Below are 22,263 nucleotides of genomic sequence, written 5' to 3'. Positions count from 1 at the left end.
ATCCCATTCCACAGCTCAGTTCCACGAACTTTAAAAGTACGCCCCCTTCCGTTTCCCTATTATAAAACGGACATACCAAATAAAACCTTCCGTAACGGCCAGCTAATCAGTGGTCGGTTCCGGCAGTTATACTTTTTGCAAAAAACGGGGATTACGAAAATGAAAAACGCCTGAAAATCAAGATCTTTATTTGTATTTTATACTCAAAACTAAAAAAAGGAAACCCTTTTTTAACTTCCACTCGCTGTTATGGAAACCTGAGAAAAGTGCCCCCTTCCCTCATGATCAGGACTTGTCTTCGATATAAAGTGAACGAACTTTCTTGGGTAATATTTATATCTCACCAATCGCAAAAAGCTGGAAAGAGAAATTTCTCGAGTTTTTTCAACTTTGTGCCTTTTTCTTCAAAGTAAAAAAAGTCGACTTTTTCCCCCTTGCTTTATTTGGTCTTTTTAGCGGACAGTTGTAAAATAAAGGCGGGAATCCCAATCCTCGGTCCTCTCGACTGACAGCTGTCAAAAATGACAGGTAATTGTGAACAATGAATTGCGACGTTAATTTACAAGTGTTTACAGCTGTTTCGAGAAAGGTTGTCGGAAAAAGTGCACGCGACAATCCCGAAAGGTATTGCGGGTGGACTTGTCTGCCCTGTTCTCCAAAGAAATATGAAAGAACGGCAGGAGAGGCCACGGACATTTGCTCGCGAGTGTTAATGGGAAGCAACAAAAGTAGGTTCGACAGCTACAGTCGTTAGGAACAGTGTACTGATCATTTCGGGGTTGTCGCGTGCACATTTTTTCCGACAACCTTTCTCGAAATAGCTGTATATGTAGTTGCACACTTTGTTTTCCTGCAATGTTTCAAGATGCCGGACCTTAATGTCAAGATTAAGATGGACGAGAAAGAAAAAGGGGTAAAACGTAAGTCTTTAACTCTAAACAACAGTACTCTGGCCATGATATTTAGGCTTGTCCTAAACCAGGAAATCTAGGTACATTTTCTTCAAAGAAGGGGAGATAATTCTCTTGCACTGGCTTTTAGCAAGTCGAGGACTTTGAAAGAAGGCGAGAGAAGCAGTCTTAAACACTGACAAACGTCAACAAGTACCTAAAACTATTATTTCTATGTTTGCATTGCTCGAAATCGCGCGCATTTGTAAGGCCCTAAAGCTTTTTGCTGACTTGTAAGGACCTATCTGTTGTATAAAGATCCCCAAAATAAAGGGATAAATCTCATAGTTTATTAGATATAATTGTGTAAAGTTTGCTTATCATTTTCGCATAAATTATGACCTAAATTTGAAAACCACTGAATTTCTCGCATTGGGTCTTTGCGATTTTGGTGAAACTCTTGTCAACGCAAGGTACTAATGTGAACTATACGTAGCCGAGGGATTTTCACCAAAAAATGCCGGCAACAGCAGAATTTCGACTCAGACCCCAAAGAGGCGTGGCACTATGACCACGTGACATTTACTCCGATCGACAAAAATTTTCTTATATTGTAGATTGATCTATATGTTATCCATGCTATATGTTAGACTTATGATCAAAGTAAAGGTGGGAATACCAGAGAGCTTCAAAGTAGGATGGTACCCTCACAAAATAACTGGGTCGAGTCACCTTAACATCGTAGGACAGAGCGTTTATTACATAGGGGGAGTTTATTTTAGAGGGGGCGTTAATGTGATCACTTACGGTAGTTAATTTGCCGAGATCTCTGTTTTACAGGGTTGGTTACTATGTCTGCTTTACAGGAACGTTTGCTTTAGGGTGATCTTTGTCTTATAAGAGAAGCTAAGCGAGTTGTACTCCTTGTTACAACGGTGTCTGTCCTTAGAAAGGGATTCTTTTTAAAGCGCTATCTTTCTTGAAGGGGTATCTTGTTTAGATACAAGTGCTAGCCTAACAGGGAAGTTAGGTGGACGAGATCGAAAATCAACATTTAGTAAAGGTGTCAAATCTTTATGCATCAGTGTTACGCACAGAAGCTCTAGTCACAGAAGCTCAGAATAAAGTCAGAAACTCTAATTGTACGTCCGTGCTCCAGAGTGGATTCTCACAAATACCCGGAAAATAGGTCGTCATTCATAATATCAAAAGTATACTTTCAACTGGAACTACAGTATAACTAGACGAAATTGTGCATCACTTAGAAACTCGGCACCTTCTACAGTATGATAAAAGACGTTTGGTCACATTTGCTTTACCAGAAGCAATCACCCCTGGCAGGAATATTGATACGATGAAGCGAGGTGAGGGGTTGCCGAGAAAGGAGTTTTTGCGCAAGAACTCAGTAGAAACGCTTGCTACACAGGCTATCCAGGAAATTTTCTCTGAATCCTTTCTCAGGTGCAAGGGAGTGTTTGGAAACAAAGTTATGTTAGCCTCAAACTCTGAAAAAAGTTCTGACTTTGAGGAGAGACCATAGTTAGCGAGCGCAAAATTACTTTGTCTTAAAAGGCGCTTTCTTAAAAACAATTTCTTCAGTCCAGCCAGTCGTCAAATTTCTGACTAATATTCTTTCTGTGTTGATTCATGACATGGTCCCTGTGTTTTCCTTCAGGAAATCTATTCGGCCTGAAATCTCTTCTGAACGATTCCTTTCCACCGTAGCCTTTAGACGCAAACTGTCCTGGGCCGTATCTCTGGTAAACATCTCTGCCTTGACTGTATCTTTCTCCAAAGTGTTGAGAAGATCCCATCTGACCAAACCGTGGTCTTTCATATAGTTCTGGTAATTCTGATATTCTTTCCACAGTGATGTTTCTTCCAGCCTTGCCTTCGGTCCAGCAGTCCTGTTAAATAAACAAAATACAATTTTTACTAAACGGTTTTCAAAGCAGAAAGAGTGAGAGAGAGAGTCAAAGGCCCTGTCTACACGTATCAGGATGTTTTTGAAAGCGAAGATAAATAAATAAATAAATAAATAAATAATACGCGGCCATATGTAGCGTAATTGAGTCGTTTTCGTCCGCCGTCCAAATGAAGACGCTGGAAATACCAAAACATCCTCAAAACAGCACGCGTAAAGCTAGTTATGCATGATGTATGAACTCATCCACACAAAAACGAGAAGCCAGTGCTTTAAAGGATTTCCACTGTCTTTGATGCCCGAAAACCGCGCTAAAAAGTGAATTCGCGTTCTTTCAATCTCTATCTCGATTATCCCAATTAGCTTTAATACTTTGTCAAACTTTGTCAGCTTTTGTCAAATACAAGCAAACCCCACTGGAGTTGAATTCCTAAGAACCATATCCAAGATGAGAAAGACAAAGAAAATTTCGTGGTCGCTTGTTTACGTCCTCCATAAAATGTGAAACACTGGGCATTCTCACGTCGTAATGGCGCAGTAACGGCAAAGAAATGTACAAAAAAGCGTGCTGCACGTGCTTTCTTGTTTTGCTCAACAAAACTTTTGCTTGTTTGACGCTCTCGGCACCGTGGCCGCCGTACCTTGCATCTTAAACTCCGTTATACGTGCGGTTCGAGGTTGCTACACGGTGGTTATTGCTGAAAAGTTATTCATTTTAACGTCGCAATTTCGTCTTTTTCGGAGCGAAAAACATCTAACAGGGACAGCGAAAGTTATCTCGTTCCGATAATGTGGACAAAGTACTTGAGCGTTTTAACAATCATCTCGACGAGACAAAGCAAGCACTTTCGTCCGCCCTCGTTTCTCAAACTGCGGCGAAACACATAAGTTGGACATTGTTGTCAAAGCAGAAAAACTTTCATTTTAACCTTCGAGCTTTCTGGAACACTTGACGGAGCCCCAGCTAATTTTCTGGTCGCTAAGTACACTTAAAATGTGTAAGAGAAGCTTGCTGAGCTGAATATGGGTCTAAACGCGAATAAACGATTATAAAACTCGTCGATAAAAGAGAAGCAAGCTGGATCGCTGTAAAGGAGTGCAACTGCAGTGGGTTCGGAGGATAAGAAAAGAATTCTTTGAACGAAACAAAGAGCATTGAAAACGAAGAAACAGAATGCCGCCGGTCAGGAAGCTTTTTTGAGGTACTGTTGTTGTACTTTCTTTGTATTTTAACCCATAAGGCACGTGTTTACACTCCGCCTGCCTAAACATGGTGGAAGTATAACTGTATATTATGCTTTATCGTTCTGGAGAATTACAATGATGCCCCTTCATGGGAGCGACGTGAGGAAGAAAGAAAGCGTTTAACTACCTTGACAAATCATTTTCTTAACTTTGGACAGTTCCATAAACAAACAAACAAATTAACAAAAAGCATAAAACTGTTTTATAAGTATAACTATGTTACCAACTAACCTCAAATGCTTTTTCATGATGACTTGGCACATCCAATACGACACTCTTAAAAAAAGAGTGAATGAATGAATAAATTGTTAACTGACAAACAAACAAAAACTAACTAAATAAGAGGACAAAGGATAAAAAGGCACCCTAATGCTACTATAAAACAATTTATTCAACAATTAACTTTCCACTCAACCCCCTCCAGTTTAGAGGGTGGGGGTGGGGAGCTCTTTTCTCCAAAGAGGTTCCTACTGAGTATTACAATAAAAAATACCCAACGTGGCCCGGGTTCTAATCCTTACGTCGACGCCATATGTGGGTTGAGTTTCTTGTTGGTTCTCTCCTTTACTCCAAGAGGTTTTTCTCCGGGTACTCCGCTTCCAAATTCCAATTCGATCTGGAACGCACGGACACGTTTCCACGAGTTCTCATGAACTCCCAAGTGCTCCGTGGGTAAACAAATTACAATTAAATTTCAAAATTAGTAGACAAGTACAACCAAAATTCAAACCTTTCTGTCGCTGCACATTTTCATTTGTTCAATCTCTTCTTTCACGTCGGGAATGTTGTTTTCCAGTACCCGCCACATATAACCCGGTCCACGAATCTCGTAACTCGCAGACATCATGTAAGTTGTAAATCCCTGAAAGAATAATCGATGCATTTGTTATTAAATCTCCGGGGAGTCACAAAAATGTTGGCGGAAACCGCGAGGACCCCTCGCTTGTTTCCTGCACAGATAGGTACATATACGTACATGAAATCAAGATTTCCGTGAAATTTAACTCCATTTAAGTCTCCAGAAATTTCTCTTTCAGTTTAACGAAAAAAAGTGCCCAACCAACGATAAAAGTTTTCGACCGAAGTGACTGGTGTCGATTTTACAGCCAAATCATGAAATTACAGTCACGATAAATCTGTTTTAAGTACCCAAGAAACACAATAAAATTCTACCAGACTCAACCCCGTTTACTTCCTACATAGCGTGAATAATCCTAGATCACGTGATAACTACCTCTCTTCCGGTTAAAAGGGAGCGTGATTTGATTTCCTTTGTTCCAGAAATGTGCGCCAGCGATGCGGCAACAGCATCCACTGCTCCCATCTTTTCAACCAAAGCTTGAGCAGCTTCACGAAACATATCTAAGACCTCGGGTGAAACTGCCTCAACAAACCTACAGTGGGAAAAAAATATGAAGAAAATAGCCTTTGCAGCTAGCGGTTTGAATGGCTAAACTGCGCAAACGCGCGCGAACGAGCTGAGAAACATTTCCACCCCATTCTCCTCACGGCTTTGCCACTTAATTGCCCGCTAGACAAACAAAATCGCTATCTACGCTGGCTAACAAGGAAATTACTCCATGTGTGGCGAAAGAGACTTCACAATTCATACTTAACGGGTAGAGCTTGTTTACTGGTCATTTTGAGGTTACTACAGGTTACTGTAGACTGGGTCGTCGAACTGCACTATGGAACTCACGGTTTTGGGGCCAGATTTTGACCCAGTTCCCTGCATAATTTTGCAATAGCCAATGAAAGAAGTGTTTCGCCCCATGGAAGGCAACCCAAGCCAGTGTTGGATTCTGGATTTTAGGCACTGGACTCCGAATTCTTTGTCAGTGGAACTTGGATTCCCGATCTCAATCGTTAGTAAGATTCCGGATTCATAGTACTGTATTCTTGATTCCTTGAACTGTATTCCGGATTTCAAAGCCTAGTATTCCCCATTCCATAAGCATGGCGGATTTTCCGGATTCCGGATTTTCCTAAATTCCGGAATCCAATTCCCTTACACGGGGTGCGCGAAGCGATTGCGTCCCCAAACAGTCCCAAAATGCAATTCGACACAACATCAACGCAGTCTCACGCGAACCTTATGATTGCCAGGTAGGTTTTTAACAAGGTCGTTCACTAACATTGTTTCTCGCAATAAATTATGGCAGTCTGTGATAGTAACAGGAGGTCATACCTTTGAGCATCTGATGCCGAAGCTTTGACAATGTCAGCTGGTTGTGGTGGTGGGATGTATTTGAACGAGATCCCCTAAGAACAAAATTATCGGGGAAAAAAATTGTTTGACAAACAGTATGTTACCTTATCTGTTCACTGACTTCACTCACACTTCTACTTGTGCATTAATCGGTTTCATTTAACAACAACTCACCATGAGTGGATGATAAAGTAAGTTTACGTTTTGTCCACGATTCTGAATTTTCATGCTACTTGCTTACACTAACGGTTAAAGCAAAGGAAGGGGACAACAGCAACGAAAGAGTTTGAAAGGACGCGAATTCGGTTTTTCAGTTACGTTTTTACTGGCGTCACTGAGGACAACAAGGTCTATACCAGCGTAATGATATACGACGGATGGTTATTAAAAGCGGAAACGACAAGCGAGAGGAAAAGAAATATTTCACTCCTTACGTTTCCGCAAGATTTCGTTTATGCCTTCTCCATATCTTGGAATTACACTAAAAAACGTTTCCTCTGTTGCCGCTTTGATCTAAACAAGGCTTAATACTTCTTCATGACCATCAATAATGAAAATTTGACTCCCCTCTATCTTTTGAACTTGACTACAACAACAAATTAAGAACAGATTGGAATCACATAGTATACATACAGCTCTCTTTCCAACGGCACGAAGCTGAGCTTCTTGGTTAGGTTTGTAAAACACGATGCTGATTCCGCTGCGGCCGGCTCTTCCAGTTCTCCCAGAGCGATGAATGTAAGTATCCAGATCCTGCCAAAAAAATTTATTCAATACACATAACTGTAAGTAAACCGCTAAACATGGCTATTTCTACGACAGTGGACAATCGCTTTGCGACCACTATCGTAAACGACTAGCCCTCCTTACGACCAACATTGTGAGACCCCGTTTTAAATATATTTGATCCGTGACTTTAACGCTATGATGAAAAGCTTTCGTAAGCGACCGCTCCTGTAAGCTACCGACCACTTTTGTGAATTACCGCGGCTATTCGTTTCTTTTGTTTCTAAGTTCTTGTAAGCCATTGCTCAGTCAACATTTAGTTTGTATGATTTGAATACCCTGGGCGGTCCCCCTGGTAAAAACAAAGACAAAAACAAAACAAAAAAGGTATAAAACGGTTTCTTTCTGTGTTTGTGGTCATCTAATTGTAACTGCTTTTGTAAATGCTTGCTGACACAAAAAGCTCTCTGGTAGAGTATGAACAGTTATCCAATACGAGTCTCTATACTTTAGAGATCGGCGCCGCGCGCTTCGCTCCGTTACAGACATTGCGCCGAAATAACCGTTCTTACGTATGAACAGAAGCTTTATCCGCGGCATGATTTTCAGTCAGGCGCAAAAGCTATCCGGCATAGTGTAAACATTGCCTTACATAACAACTGCATTACCTTCGGCGGTTCACTCTGTACAACAAGATCTACTTCTGGAATATCGAGTCCTCTTGCAGCGACATCTGTGGCTACCAAACAACGAACTTTTCCATCACGAAAACTCTGTCGAGTAACAAAATATGAAAGGTGACCAACTTTGCTTCACAAGAGAGCCTATTGAGCAATTAATTTCTGTTGAACTTTTTGCCTTTTGTGTCCCACCTTTGGCCCAATTTCCGCCTCTCTCGGGTCAGATCTTGTTCGTTCCAGAGAAGAGAGGAGGTCTACTGTCAACTCGCCCAAAAGTCCATTCTGCTTGTTTCGTCTCACCATGCCCATATCATCATTGCTAAAAGACGATCTTATTATCGCTTAAAGAACGAGATATACTACATACACTCTTGAAATTTCGGGCGACATGACTTTAGGGCGACTTGACTGGTTACCAGAGAGGAGAGTATTTCCTGAATAGCGTCTGGTAATCGAGTCTAGTCCCTCCCCTCTTACTTTGTTAAACACCCAAGAGGCAGGGTTTTTTCAAAGTGTTACTCGGCTACATGTGTAACACTCACTGAGCTAACAGTTAGCCATCGGACAAAATCTGATTAAAAGTTGCCGATGTCCGATGAAATTCTATCCGCAGTCGGACACAATGACCGGACAGGTGAAATAGCAAAGACTCAATTTGCAGGTGAACATTAGGGCCATTTATACGAGGAAAAATAAGACGCGTCTTACATAAGACGCGTCTTAAATAAGACGCGAACTGTACCATTTATACGAGCATGTCTTATCTAATAAGACGCGTCTTAGCTAAGCCGCGTCTTATTTTAGACGAAATGTGCCGTTTATACGGAAAGTTCGCGTCTTATTTTTCCTCGTATAAATGGCCCTAATATATTGTACTTTAATGCATGTGTGGCAACTTATCTGAATAAAACTGTAACAAGTGTAATTTAAATGTGTGCCCACTGTTTTACAGTCTGAGAACAATAGCTACACTTGTCGGCTACACGCTCTTTCTAAAAGGAAAAAAAAATGTTATCATTTGCTGGCAGGAACTTACTTTTAGAGTTATTTCCCTTTGCTCCTGTGGTATATCTCCATGGAGAACTTGTACATCCTAGAACGAAACACGAATAAACTCAAGAAATCATTTGATATATTGAGATAGGGAAGGAAGTACACAATAAAAAAAATAACCCATGAGCCTGACATGTACACTTGGCTCTTGCATCTACTGCAGGTGTAAAGCGCTTTTCTTCCCGACTGATCACATGTTGGAGGATTTATGCGTAAAAGTCCTTTTTAGGGGCTTGAAGTTTAGACCAACTCTCAGCCGAGGGTCAGTATCACGATTTCTCTTCTTAGACTATTTCTTCCATTGCAATGACCACTTGTACTTTAAATTCAAGAATCTTACAAGGTTTAATAGTGTTACGTAGAAAACCAACCTGTTTTAAAATAGAATTTAAGGCCAAATTGTTGGCATCATTCTTTGTCTCCGTGAAAATAAGAGTTCTACTATGGGCACCACAGTAAACCTACCAAAAAATTAATAAATATAAAAAAATACAGTTTAGTTTTACAAATTCAACATTGCAGAAGGAAAGGACACGCATACAATACATGATTACATTAATAGCAACCTGGGATACATGTAAAAATTTAATTTCAAAACAAAATGTGGATCTAGATTTCCTATTATACAAATTTGCTTTCTAACTTGGCAAAACTATGTACTTTAACATGCTATAAATCAAACATTTCACGATAAAAATCGGAGTCATCAAACTTGTTTTTGAGTTATAAATTGCATTCAAACAAAAAATTAAGGGTGTTGATCACAGATTGTACTGTTGCTATGGGAAAATTTTATGCAATCATTATCATTAAAGCATCAACTGTGAAATAGGCCAGTTGCACTAAGAGGTCACGTGACCAATGCTTCCTTAAAACGATGAGTTGGAATCTTGCTGATGCCAAAAATTGACAGAGCACATAAAAATTATCTTACACCCGAAATTTGAGAGGAAAAGCATTTAAGGGAGATATTTTATGGCACTTTGATTTTTCAACAAAGCAGTATGATTTGTATTGGCCGCCATGTTGGAGGGCATACTCTTGCCCTCCAACATGGCGGCCAAAACTAGTTTTTGCTTGTATCTTGTTAAAGGTTTGATAGTTACGCTCGGATGTGCTGTAAACGTTACCACATCATCTTTTCAACATTTCCCTTGAACTTTAAGTGCAAAATTTGTGTTCTGAAAGATGTAATTCCTAATTTTAAAAACCCACATTTTGGTCACGTGACCGGCTACGAACTTACTCATTTTAAGAAAATGGTGCGGGTTCGAAAAACCAAATCACTATTCTTTTGTTTAAGATACGACCCACTAATTGTTTTTCGAAGGTAACATCGTATAACTTTCATTTTCATAAAAACGATGTCGCATGACCTCTTAGTGCAAATGGCCTATTGGTTGTGTGGTTGTATATAGCAGTTCTACATGCCAAAAATGCAGAAAACTGTTATTAGCTACACTTGGGCTTTTTTTGATGCACCCCTCCAATTTTCTGGTACAAAAACTACACAGCACTTGGACAAACCTGCACAATGTCACTTATTGTAGAGGCTCTGGCCTCATATGGACACTTGATGGCAAGATGCTACGAAGGAACAAACAAGATGATTAAAATACAAAACTGACCCTGGCTGTTCAAACAATGGACAGCGCTATTCAACAGACAAACCACTACCCAGCGGATAAGGATTAGATATTTATACAGCGGAGTGTGTTATCCACCTTCGACCAACTCCCCTCAGATGGAAAGGACTTCTCATAACTTCCAATAAGCTCAAGTCTTTCAGAAATAGGTAACTACAGTTGAGCCTCTATGAATGGTTCTAAGTAAGCATGACCATTTTTTGTGGTGATAATTTGACATTTTCTTTAAACCTCCCACACAGGAGGTCAATTTCTTACTAAATAAGAAGCTTTGTGGAAAATACATGGCTGTGAAATTGCTTCTGATGAGGAGAGGCAATGAGCGTTTTTTTATTTTTTTAGAATTATTAATGACTTTGTATGTCTGGTGTCCAACGGTAGCTAGACACCCACAGAGCTGAGAATTGAATCAAATTCTCTACACATAAAATAAGAGATGATCTGTTCAAGGAATAAAACTCTATTAGAAGTCGAAGTCTCAAATACTGACCACCTTCCATGATCTACACCCAATTCTGTTAAAAGGAATAGAAGTTAAGTTTACAATTAAATCTTAGCATTATAGTACGTGCACATTGTCTTACCTCAATTGTCTCGGAAGCTTTCAGCTCCTGGTCTCCAATAAGATCCACTATTTTTCTGTCTTCACTCATGTATTTCTTTGCTGTTCTAAGAACCCAAGGAGGCAATGTAGCGCTGAAGAGGAGAGTCTGAGGCTTGTTTTCTTTTGCTAAAGAATTGATTGTACATTGTGTATTAAGGCAATAATCTTACAATGATTTTTACCACAGCAAAACACGACTGAATGCAATTTTTATTGAGTAAATGATCATTTACACTATTTAAAACTACATGTATATATTCTCTTGTTTTTCTATCCTGTGAATGCAGATGTACAACCATTTGATGCTTCTCTCCACTGAAAAAGTTACAATGTACTGTACTTTTCACCACTTGAGAGAGGCTATCAATGTAGGGTGGCCACGTGGTTTTACTCCGGAAGTAGTTTATACTTTAACTGTTGTGTGTTGGTTAAGTTTTCAAGTTTGGCTCCAGTTTTTTAAGGGGTACTTTCAATCCAAGGATATTCAAGCCTTTGCTTGTAACTGGACAACTTCAACTTTCCTCATTTTAAACTTTGGTTTTGGTTCCTTAAATTAATTGTTTAAGTTTTGGCCAAGATTACTTACATCCATTGCGGTATGATTCTTCAATGATATCCTCTACAGACTGGGCAAAACCCATGTCTAACATCCTGTCAACTTCATCAATAACGACATGTCTGTAAAAATGGTCAACACATCAGGTGAAAGTTCTACCTGCTAGCCACACCCCCTCCCCCCAAGCCACTCCCCTCCCCAGTGGAGTTTGTTAACTTATGAGAGGGACCCTTGGGAAACTCTAGGGTTTGACCCAGAACAGCTCATCTGGGTACAACACGCACATGTTTTTTGAACACAAGCTGACTAAAACACCAGCTAGATTTGTTGCCTTTAGGCAGGAATTAAATTAAATGTTACCCAAAGAAGTAGAAAACATGTAATTCCAGACTAGCCAGACCCAGGCTAAGTAAACTAAGATGTCACCTCAGCTGATCTAAGCTCTGATTACTAGACATCTCTTGCAATACATGTGGTCTAATATAAAGTAGTCCGTGGTCTCTGGTTAACAAGAGCTTTTTTATTTGGAGTAAAACAGTGCAAAAGGATAAAAATATTTTATAATTCCAGCAGGCCTGACAAAAACTCCAATTTTTAGCTTCCCAGTATTATCTTAATATTACAATGCTTGGAATCTTAGTCTGGCAGGAATGGTGGAAATAGTGTTTTTGTTTTAAAAATATTTTATTCTGTGGTCTTACTTTAGTTGTGTCAAGTCCAGAGTACCATTAACCATAAGATCAAGGATTCTTCCAGGAGTTCCAACGATCACATCCAAACCATTTCTTATTGCTTGTGCTGAAAAGATGGTGGAACACAACTTATAAAGCCGTAAGACCAGCATCTACTGGTAATTGTACCTTTACTGTATTTTATTACTTAATCAAATATGAAGTTAATGAGAATATAAGGAATGATCACTACACTATAAGAGATGAAATGACCTTATTTTCACACTAATTCTCCTCATTAGCACCAAGGGAAAACTGCGGGGAGAAGTATGCCGTTGCTACATGTGTGTTAGGGTATAAAGGTTCAAAATTTCAAATGAATACATGTATGTCTGGCATCTTAAATATTACATTGTAAGTTTTAATTTGTAAGGGGAAAAAAACATGTTAGTGTCATGTGCATGCAATTCTACCTTGTGGTCCATATGCGACTCCCCCATACACACAATGTACACTCAGACCTGACTTGAGTAAATCAAATTGATCTCCAACCTAAAGAAGTAAATTTACATACATGTATATGAATCTCAAACATCCATGAAAACATGAATATCATATAGCATACCAGAATGGGATGAAACATTAAATGGACAGAAGTTCAATGTAGTGTTTGATGCAACTTTAATTCAGTTGCAAAAAAAGGCCTTAAAAATTCAGGCTTGTATCAATATTGTTTATTTTACTATATAATATGAGCTAGTGACCTAATTTAATACAAAACGTGATTCAACATGATGTATTTTTCTCTCTTAATGTCCACACCCTCCTTACAATTAAGTTACTCTGTCATTAGCGTTATCAAAGAATCTAAAACAGAAAGGAAGCCTACTTCCCTTTCAAGTAAAATTGCTTTAAAATGCTTCTGAAAAAATGTATTAAAAGAGAGATGATAGAACCCATCTAATGAAAAGGCTGCTTTTATTATACAGTCAAGATGTATGGATATAAAAAAAATTACTAATTAACATCAAAAAGATGTTTTACCTGTTTAGCAAGTTCTCTGGTAGGTGCCAAAACTAGGACCTACAAAACAAGTATAATATTATTGTGCCTATAGTAAAACACTGTTCACAATAACAAGATGTCTCTGAGGCTAACTTCTTGAGAGAATTAACCAGATAGAAATTGGTGCATGCAGGTGGACTCCTGGATGTCACGAGATGGGTGAAATATTCTAAATATTCACAATAATCAATCAATCCATGATTGCTGATGTGCTGATAAATTTGCATATTCCTTGCAAGGAAATATGTAAAGCTGATAAAGCTACAGTATAAGTCTAACAAAAATGCTAAAACAGCTTTTTCACCCAATGGCTGAGGATTATCAATCTTGGGCAACACACTGACAAGCTAACCCCCTCCTTGTTCCCCCCCCCCCCCTTAATGCTGCTGTGTTAAAAGCTACTCGCAGACCACTGACAACTGAGGTACAACACTGCATGAGGAATCAAACCACAGGATGTGCAGAGATCCCAACCTCCGGAGATCTAAAATCTGGCGACTCTCTGTTTTGCACTACACCCCCTCCCCTGCCCCCAAATGACAACAGCCCCACTACCCCCTCCCCCTGCCTACAAATTGACCCAGCCTCCATGGCTAAAGACATTATGTGAAGTCTTACATGAAGTCAAAATTTGCCTTCATCATTACAATGATGAAATAATCTTTGCTGGTCCCAGAAACTTACAATGAATAAATAAAGTTTGAATGTTGAGGAAAAAATGGGCTAAATTTCAAACTAAAGCACAAAAAGTCCATTTTATCCAGGAGATTTGGTGACCTGTATGGGAGAGTGAGAGATCAGTGCCGTAAATGGGAGACTTCCGGATAATCTGGGAGAGTGCCCTTGAGAATTTTTACTTTTTACAGAACTCCTTTAGAGGGTGTGAGAGGAATGTTCTTAGTGATAATCACTGTCTTTTCAGATGAACTGTCTCAGCTAACTTTGATAGCAGCTGTATACATGTAGATCACTTGACATATGAAAAGAATATGTACATTGTGATTCTTTACCTTTGGAGGCCGTCTTGGTTTATTAGACAAATGTTCTAACTTGAGTTTTTCAACTAATGGTAGGGCGAATGAGAGCTGTAAATACCATGAAAACAACACAGTTAACTATAAATCTGATGTTGCAAACTTACAATGCACATTTAAGTTATATTAAGAGTTAAAGTTGATATACTTTGTTGTAACAAGTAAATTGACTCAAATTCTGTTATTAAATTGTTTGGTCTATTTTTATTATTCACATTTTGAAAAGCACAAAAATTAATCTTGGCATACCGTTTTTCCTGTCCCAGTTCCTAAAGTGAAAATAAAATAAAATAAGAAATAAAATAAAGAAATTTAAATTTTAAAAAGTTTTAAAATATGTTACAGCTCAAAATTAAATTCAGGTAAAAATTCTTTTAATCTGGGTTGATTATCAATTTCCTTTGTCTCCCAGCCCTAATTATATATAAATTAGGGCTAGAAATCAATCAATCATAGTAAAGGATAAAAGAAACATTCTTTTTTTTATAGACAATCTGGACAACTGAGCCCAGGTATAAGAACGATGCATGCAGGGCACTTTGATATATTCAAACACCTTCAGAAAAATGAAGGCTAAACATAAACCATCCTAGTCTTACTTGCTTGTCCGATTATATCTTGTCCATCATAGATGTAATCAAAAGTTTCACTTTGAATGGGGAATAAATAGTTTATTTTATTCTCTGCAAAAAAAGACAAAAGAAAATGAATGTTGTTATTATTAGCAGGCTGTCACATTATGGCATCACAGAAAAAAAAAAATGTAAACAATATAAAGAAAAAAAAAAGAGAAAGACAAAAAAGAATCATTAACCTCTTAGCCGCTCTATGGTTTCTTCTGATAATCGAAATTTAGAAAAATCTCCTGACTCTTTTACATCCAGGTCATCTTCCTGTGAAAACAGAACAAAAACAGTGACACGCAGTAGTAGAACAACACCCTTTAATCGCAAAAATCAATGGCTTTGTTCTCCAATCTGTTCTCTGGACATTTTTAAATAATAAACACTTAATGACCAGTCCCGAGGGAAACAGTTAATTTTGTTTCCCAAGAATCTCAAATCTCTGGAAATTCATTAAACCTCGCTGTAACGGCAGTCGTCAGTCAACATCCGTGGGTAACAGTGCACTGTTACCCTCTGACGTCACAGATTAAAAAAATAATTGCAATGTTACCATGCTCAAAGATTTTGGCAGGACCAATATTTCTTGGGCAACATGTACATAATAACAATGCGATCACTGAATAAAATTTAAATTCTGTTGAAAAAAACTAAATTATCATAACTTTCTTCCAAAAAAAACTGAAAAAGTACATTTTGAGAGAAATTCTCCCTTTCTAACTGGAACTCACAAAACAACAAACTATTGTACATTATTTTGATACCAGTGTAGTAAAAATTAAAAACAAAGAATGTATCTTCACTACTTAAGAAAGAAATTGGGAGGAAAGGGGGGGGGGGGGGGGGACAAGGGCTTATTATAATTTTAATGACAAAAATTGTTGATCAAAAGGAGGGCTGTGATCAACAGGTCAGCATTCATCTTTGACAATAAACATAATATTTTTGTAAGCAGGACAAAGAAAGGTGAACTACCATTGATTTCAAATACCGTAAATCCTCTATTAAGCCCCCTGGGGGGCTTATTTTTTACAAGCACGTTTGAGGGGGGGGCTTAATAGAAAGGGGGGGGGGCTTGTTTAATTTAGCGAAATGCATCAACGGCAGCAAGGTTTCTCGACGACGGAATTGTGGTTACCAGATGCCATACTGCTTTTTCTAACAATAAGAAAATGGTAACAATTCTCCACAGAGAACTAGAGCATAAAGTTGAAAAAGTTAAGCACATGAAGTTGGAGGTCATGCAGCCGAAGGCCAAAAACAATATGAATTTCCAGCCTGAATAAACCATAACTGATAAGTACATGTTAATTGTTTGTGACTGAATAAGGATGGAGGGGAGGGGGAGGGGGGAGGCTTAAGAGAGAGGGGGGGGCTTATTAACTTTCCTCCTCTGAAAAGGGGGGGGGTTATTAGAGAGGGGGGGCTTAATAGAGGATTTACGGAAGTACATTCATGATCAGTATACCTGAGCAGCAGGACTCAAAAGAGATAATGCTCTAGGCAGCTGGTAATTCACAAGGCTTGGAAGCCTATGGAATAAACCAGATTCCTTGCATTAGTTACAGTTTGTATGTGAGCAAACAACAACTTAAGATTCTATTAAAACTTATAAGGGCTGCAATAATATACACCAGTCCAATGCATCAGTGTCAAATGGGTGTAACCCGACCATGATACAAATATCAGTATTTATTCAAACAAGATGATAGTATTACATTTATATCACAAAACCATTATGGACCAGCTGCATGCATAAATAACCCTTGAAAGCTAATAAGTCTTAGGAAAGCAAAGCATTCCTAATTCTTGTGTTATTCAAGAACTGCACACAAGATTGCAGACAAACATGCACACACTTGTATTCCAGTCAACAGCTTTACACGTCAGTCTTGTGTCCAAAACAAACACATTTTCGCCAGTCTTCACGAAAACATTAATAACAACATATAGTGGCTCTGTATCTATAGCGTGCTATACAATACAGTGTATGTTGCCTGACAAGATATCATTGAAACCCTATCCATATACAATATTTTTTGTGAATCAAGCAAGGATAAATATAAAGGATGTATTTATAGCCTAGCTGTGTCCTGCCCGAGTACAGCACTAACTCGAAACCAATGAGAATACACCATGTTTCGAAGTATTCCCGCTGGAAGTAAGGTACTGTACCACTGCCTGATTACAAGGTCAAGGCCTTGTACTTAGGCACTAAAGTGAGCATGGGGTCCCTGTGTGCACATGTCTTCTTTTGGTTTCCTAGGTAATCTTCTGCTTTGTATTCGGCCATAACTCCTTGCTACACTCGTATTTTAATTGGCATCTGTCATGGTGAAATGGAGCAAATATGTACACATTTATGTTTCAGGTACTGACTCAAAATGTGAACTCAATCAAATTTTGTGTCGGTACCCCGCAGTACTAGTACATCAAGTTATGCAACAAGTGTGAACAGCCAACCTAAGGTGCTATCTTAACTGTAATTATTATAATGTACCTCTTTGTTAAGTAGTACATGGTTCTTATTTGTTGTCTTGCACTGCTTCTTTGTTTCAGGCCCTTCATCGCCATCAGCAGAGCTATGCTGCCTTTTCTTGCTGTGTTTGACATCCTTGTGTTTTATCGTGAAACCTCTTTCGATTCCCTTAAAATTATCAGAGTAGTAAAGAGTTACAACCTATCATCACACTTCTAAATAGTACCTAGTATATAGATTTTCCCATACATTTTCTGTAATCTGACAGTATCAAATTACAGAAAATGTATGGAAAAATAAAATTGAGGTTTTCTAAAAACTGATCACGGACTTCTTTGCACTCCAGATTTAGTGTGTTATTTCTTTGAACTTCTTTTCAAAGAGAAAGCATCAAATGTATGAATTCAGGAAGAATTTGCTGGCTTTGAATTCCAATACAAATCTTTGAATTTCTCGCCATCTTGCCCTGATTACGCATGATTATTATAAGCCTACAGTGTACCACATGTGCTGAATTATGTAAGTGAATCAAGCCTACTGTATCATACGCAATTTACAGCTTAAGTTGTTGATGTTATTTTCTTTGACGTTCCCGTGATTCTTCAGAATGCAAAGGTGATTATGTTAAAAGCATTTTACATTGTCTATTTCACAGATCAAAAAGATCGGTTAAGTGTCCACATGTCTCTTTCCACGTGCAAATCGCAAAATAAACAATCAGGGTGATGTGCCTTTGACGCGAACTTAGAACTGCAATTCTACCCACGGTAAGTACGTTCTGATACTTCAGAGGGATTTCGATGATCAGTCTGAACAAACCCAGATCAGAAGAAAAAAGTGACGCAACATTTTTAAACGCCGGTTCGCCATCTTTGTCAAATTTACAACACGTGCAACGCGCTTGGTTTAACGAAGTCATAGAGGAGGCAGAAGATGTGATCCAATCATCTTCATTCTCAAAGCAGGCTTACCTGATTTCTTGACTTTTTCGAAGAGTTTTTACCTTTCTTAATGTTCTTGCGTTTCTTTAATGTACGGTTTTCCATGAAGCTATAAAATCGGCAAGGAAAGATACATGGGCTGTGCAAAGTACGAGCTGCGTAGGGTCTGGACCGAGTCATCCGAAAATGCTGTCGAAAAAATTCGGAAATCTTCGGTTTACATCATAGGAAATATTAAGAGGCCGACCATGTAACTCTTGAGGGGAGGAGTGGGTGATTTCTGGTCATCAAGAATTTTTTTTTTCTAGCAATCTGGTGGGCAGGATATTTTTTCCCTTTTTTCCCATAGGCTTTCTATTACATTTGTGCTGCATGCAATTTTTTTCTTCCGTCAAGCGCTTGCAGGAAATCTTTTTTCCAAATCACCCACCCCCCCAAGAGTTAAATGGTCGGCCCCTAACCCATCTCCATCCTGTCAATCTGGGAAGTATTCCTTGGAATGTTTCCTTTACGTATTTGTCACCTCCTGCAGATCAAAGATATACTGGTTTTATCCCAGTGAACTGGGTTTTGAAAAGCATCTAGTCGAAAAACGAAGATTACTTCCTACTTAACCACTCTTAACCACTAATGCAACACTAGTGCCAGTCTTTCTTGTTCGAGTGTCCAAAACATGGAGGATTCATGGGAGCTTGTCACGGTTCCGTCGGAAATTCAGCGCTCAACTGTTGGCAAGCAATCCCCTTCAGATGGCTCTGAGACGTCACTTGAAAAGAACGAAGAAAATAGCAAGTCTAAGGTATGTGAAAAAACTCGAAATGTAGGAAAGCAGTTTTATGAGAGCTATCATCGTTTTGCGATTTACAAATGAACAGGCGATGGATGACCTGATTACTTTTTTAGACAAGTCGATTATTGTCAGCCTAACCATGACTTGACTGCTTCGATCGTGGACTTGTCAGCGATAGTTATTTATTAAATGAGTAAATTATTTATGTTATGCATGAAATGACTAGTATCTTGGTGGAATTAATATATACGTGTTTCATTTTCCACGGATGACCTCTTTGTTTTGAACAGGAAATTCAAGGTGGACAATATTCAAGGGCATTGTTGACCACTGTTTGTAGCTGATGATGTAGTTGATTTACTCAAACAACTATTTGATCTGATCACGATCGTTGATACATGTAACTTGGTTTAAGTTCACTTTTTTCTGAAACCTCAGTATTAGTATGCAATATGTAATAACTATTGTGCAGCTGCACATATTCATGTCCTTTTCCTGTTTCATGATTACCAGATACTTTCAGAGGTGTCTCGTTCTGTGCAAGTGATGTAACGTGTTGCACTTGAACTGCAGATACACGCATAAGCCCTTTAGATCAATCATATAAAAATCCTCTTCAGTTAACCAGTTTTTGCGGGTGACAAGAGGAGCCTGCAATCCTAATCTCCAGGTTGTTATTACGCATGCATCCCATGTATGTAGCCAGCATTCGTTTGGTCTTCCCCTGGAAATGTATGGAATGCACTCAACGCACTTTGATCATGCGCGTTTGGACCTTCTGTCACTCGTAATCTGATCACACATGTTTTGACCATCTGTCACGTGAACATTGCACAAAGCACAGTGCTGGAGCAAAAGCGTTTTGACCTTCGATTGCTGTCACCCGCACTCCTTAACCTTTGGTTAATACTATTATAAATTTTAATTTGATGTTGGGTTTAGGTACAGTTTAACCAGAACACGCTATATATCACTTGCATGTGATGTACCCCTGAGGGTATTCGGTAATCTTAAATCAAAATTATAACGCTTCCAGTTTCATGTAATGTTTTTCTACTTTGATTACAGAAAGTTTCCAGTGCAAGTCCAAAACTCTGTGGGTTTCTAAACAAACTTGGAGGTAAGAAAAATTGGGCGCAATAATAATATTATAGTATATTGATTTCTTAGCTGTAACAGGTCCATAGGGAGGGGGGTGGGGCGGGTGTGCTCACCCCCCTCCCATAGGCCCTAGAGGTCCACTTCTTGTTGATCAATGACTTAAAACAAAGTGAATTGATAATATTTTTCAGTTCTAAGTTACTGATCATTATAAAGTAAATTTTAAAACACTCTTGAAGAGTTGACAAGCCCCGACTCACACTTTTGACAAAACGTGTTTTAGCCTTTGCGTTCAAGTATAAAAAAGGGGATTTGGTACGCCCTCAAGGCATTTAGCCCTTCACTCTAATACGTTGGTTACTCCTACAATTTTTCCTTAAGGAGTAAAGTCTATTTTGGAGGTTTCTGTGGCCAACAAGTGGTACTTGTGGCATACAGTAAGAAAGGCTCTCTTCCATGGCTCTTATACCATTCACTATCTAACATACATTGATGTGAAAGAAGTTGTTGATCTCTTTCTAAGAAGCACTCAAGGAAGCTCTTGAGCTTGGCACACTATTGATTTACAGATGATGCGATGCAAAGATCGTGCACTGAAAACCTAGCGAGTAATATGGGTTTATAGCCTGTGTACAGACACATCCCAGGTAGGAGAGCGTTTGTACACAGGCTACAGATTTACAACTTTCTTTCTATCATTTTTTCTTTTTAATTAGTGGCATTGACATTGGCATTCTAAAAAAATGTAAAATAAAGTGGCCTCTCTGAAAAAAATTTGAATTTGAAACGTTGTGAAATACCCGTGTTATTCAAAATGCACGAAATGCAGTCTCAGACAACCTAATTTGCCTTCCCCCCCTCCTCAAAAAACTTGCATCTCCAGCCTTCTTTGGTCCATCTCCTCATTGGATCGTACCTCCTTGTAACAAAACCTGGCTATTGGCCTATGTAAACCATGGTTCATATACTACTATGAAGGTACCCTCTTTGACAGCTGACGATAACATGGATGTCCATAACAATGTCCACTATCAAGTTAAACACAGCTTGTATATGCCCTGGACACCCAGCTAGTAATGCCCAGTCATTACAAGAAAACAGCCAATCAGAACGCGCATTAAATTACCATTGTAGCCATATACAAAAACCTTTTAGCTAACACTCCCTACCTTCCCCCATCCGTTCCTCCTTCCTGACCAATTGACAATGAGGGAGCTTAAGTAATGATGACGGCAATGGCAACAGCAATGACAACGGCAAAAAAACAATAGGTTTAGATTGGCAAAACAGCAACCTTGCACGTGCATCACATTTTTTCTCGAGGACGGGAACACAAGACAACAACTTTCTTAATCATTTCCTGAATTCCAATACAGTCCTTTGGAATTCAACTCCAAAAAAATTTGCCAACTTTTAATGAATATTAAATAAGATGGAATAAATGCAATAAAGTTTGAGGCAGCGTGAATTCACTTTTAAGTGACGTTTTTGTAGCCGTCGCCATCGTTGATGATTAAGCTCCCTATTATCGTCTGAAGAACAAACTTTCTCAGGGTCCAAAAAAACCTACATGTGTGATTGTCTGGATTTGTGGGGCCTACCGTACAGTCATGTAGTCTAGAACAGGAACTAGCGAAGTTCCAACTGAAGGTGGTCTGCTACGAGCTATGAATTTCAGGTTTCCACCTGCACACACCTAATCTATTATTCTTTTATTCCCCCTTAGACATCAAACATACCTGACTAATCTCTGATAGTAACTCAGTATTAAGTAAATTACTCATGGCTACACATTTATTAGTATTTATTTATTATTTTTGTTTTTACCAAGCCAAGGGAATTAAGACTTGGAAAACAAGATGGCAAGTATATCATTTTTTGTGTATTAATATAATATGTGAACTGTAATGATATTAATACTCTAGTTGTCTGTCGATAAAATTTTGTTTTCATTCTTCAATACTATCACTGCTGCCTAAGAACCATGTTTGATTTTATAATATGTTTGTCACTATATTATTTTCCT

General features: G+C 38.7%; 2 protein-coding genes across 3 annotated transcripts in view; one reads left to right on the top strand and one right to left on the bottom strand.

Annotated features, from left to right (window-relative positions):
* Window positions 1-1,634: 1,634 nt before the first annotated feature.
* LOC140946354 (nucleolar RNA helicase 2-like) lies at window positions 1,635-18,494 on the bottom strand. Of its 2 annotated transcripts, XM_073395457.1 has the most exons (22): window positions 18,377-18,494; window positions 17,427-17,573; window positions 16,395-16,458; window positions 15,118-15,196; window positions 14,903-14,986; window positions 14,553-14,572; window positions 14,280-14,354; window positions 13,249-13,287; window positions 12,678-12,756; window positions 12,235-12,331; window positions 11,564-11,655; window positions 10,958-11,103; window positions 10,255-10,314; window positions 9,099-9,188; window positions 8,711-8,767; window positions 7,663-7,767; window positions 6,902-7,021; window positions 6,248-6,321; window positions 5,294-5,453; window positions 4,790-4,921; window positions 4,291-4,335; window positions 1,635-2,797 (listed from the first exon to the last, which is right to left on the bottom strand). In XM_073395457.1, the coding sequence occupies exons 2-22, from the start codon at window positions 17,537-17,539 to the stop codon at window positions 2,486-2,488; spliced, it is 2,043 nt and encodes a 680-aa protein (XP_073251558.1). In that variant the 5' UTR covers window positions 17,540-17,573; window positions 18,377-18,494; the 3' UTR covers window positions 1,635-2,485. The 2 variants fall into 2 exon arrangements, with proteins under 2 accessions (XP_073251558.1, XP_073251557.1); XM_073395456.1 differs by lacking the exon at window positions 16,395-16,458 and having other exon boundaries at window positions 18,377-18,488.
* A 494-nt stretch (window positions 18,495-18,988) lies between these two features.
* Window positions 18,989-22,263, top strand: part of LOC140946235 (TBC1 domain family member 2B-like) — a 47,768-nt gene continuing 44,493 nt past the window's right edge. Inside the window, exons 1-3 of the mRNA XM_073395328.1 lie at window positions 18,989-19,145; window positions 20,205-20,256; window positions 22,069-22,099. Coding sequence (XP_073251429.1) covers window positions 19,020-19,145; window positions 20,205-20,256; window positions 22,069-22,099 — 209 coding nt within the window. The 5' untranslated portion in view covers window positions 18,989-19,019. The remainder of the gene's footprint in view (window positions 19,146-20,204; window positions 20,257-22,068; window positions 22,100-22,263) is intronic.

Source organism: Porites lutea, chromosome 8 (genome assembly GCF_958299795.1).
Source record: "Porites lutea chromosome 8, jaPorLute2.1, whole genome shotgun sequence".
NCBI classification, from domain to species: Eukaryota; Metazoa; Cnidaria; class Anthozoa; order Scleractinia; family Poritidae; genus Porites; species Porites lutea.
This window is presented reverse-complemented; position numbering and strand designations above follow the sequence as displayed.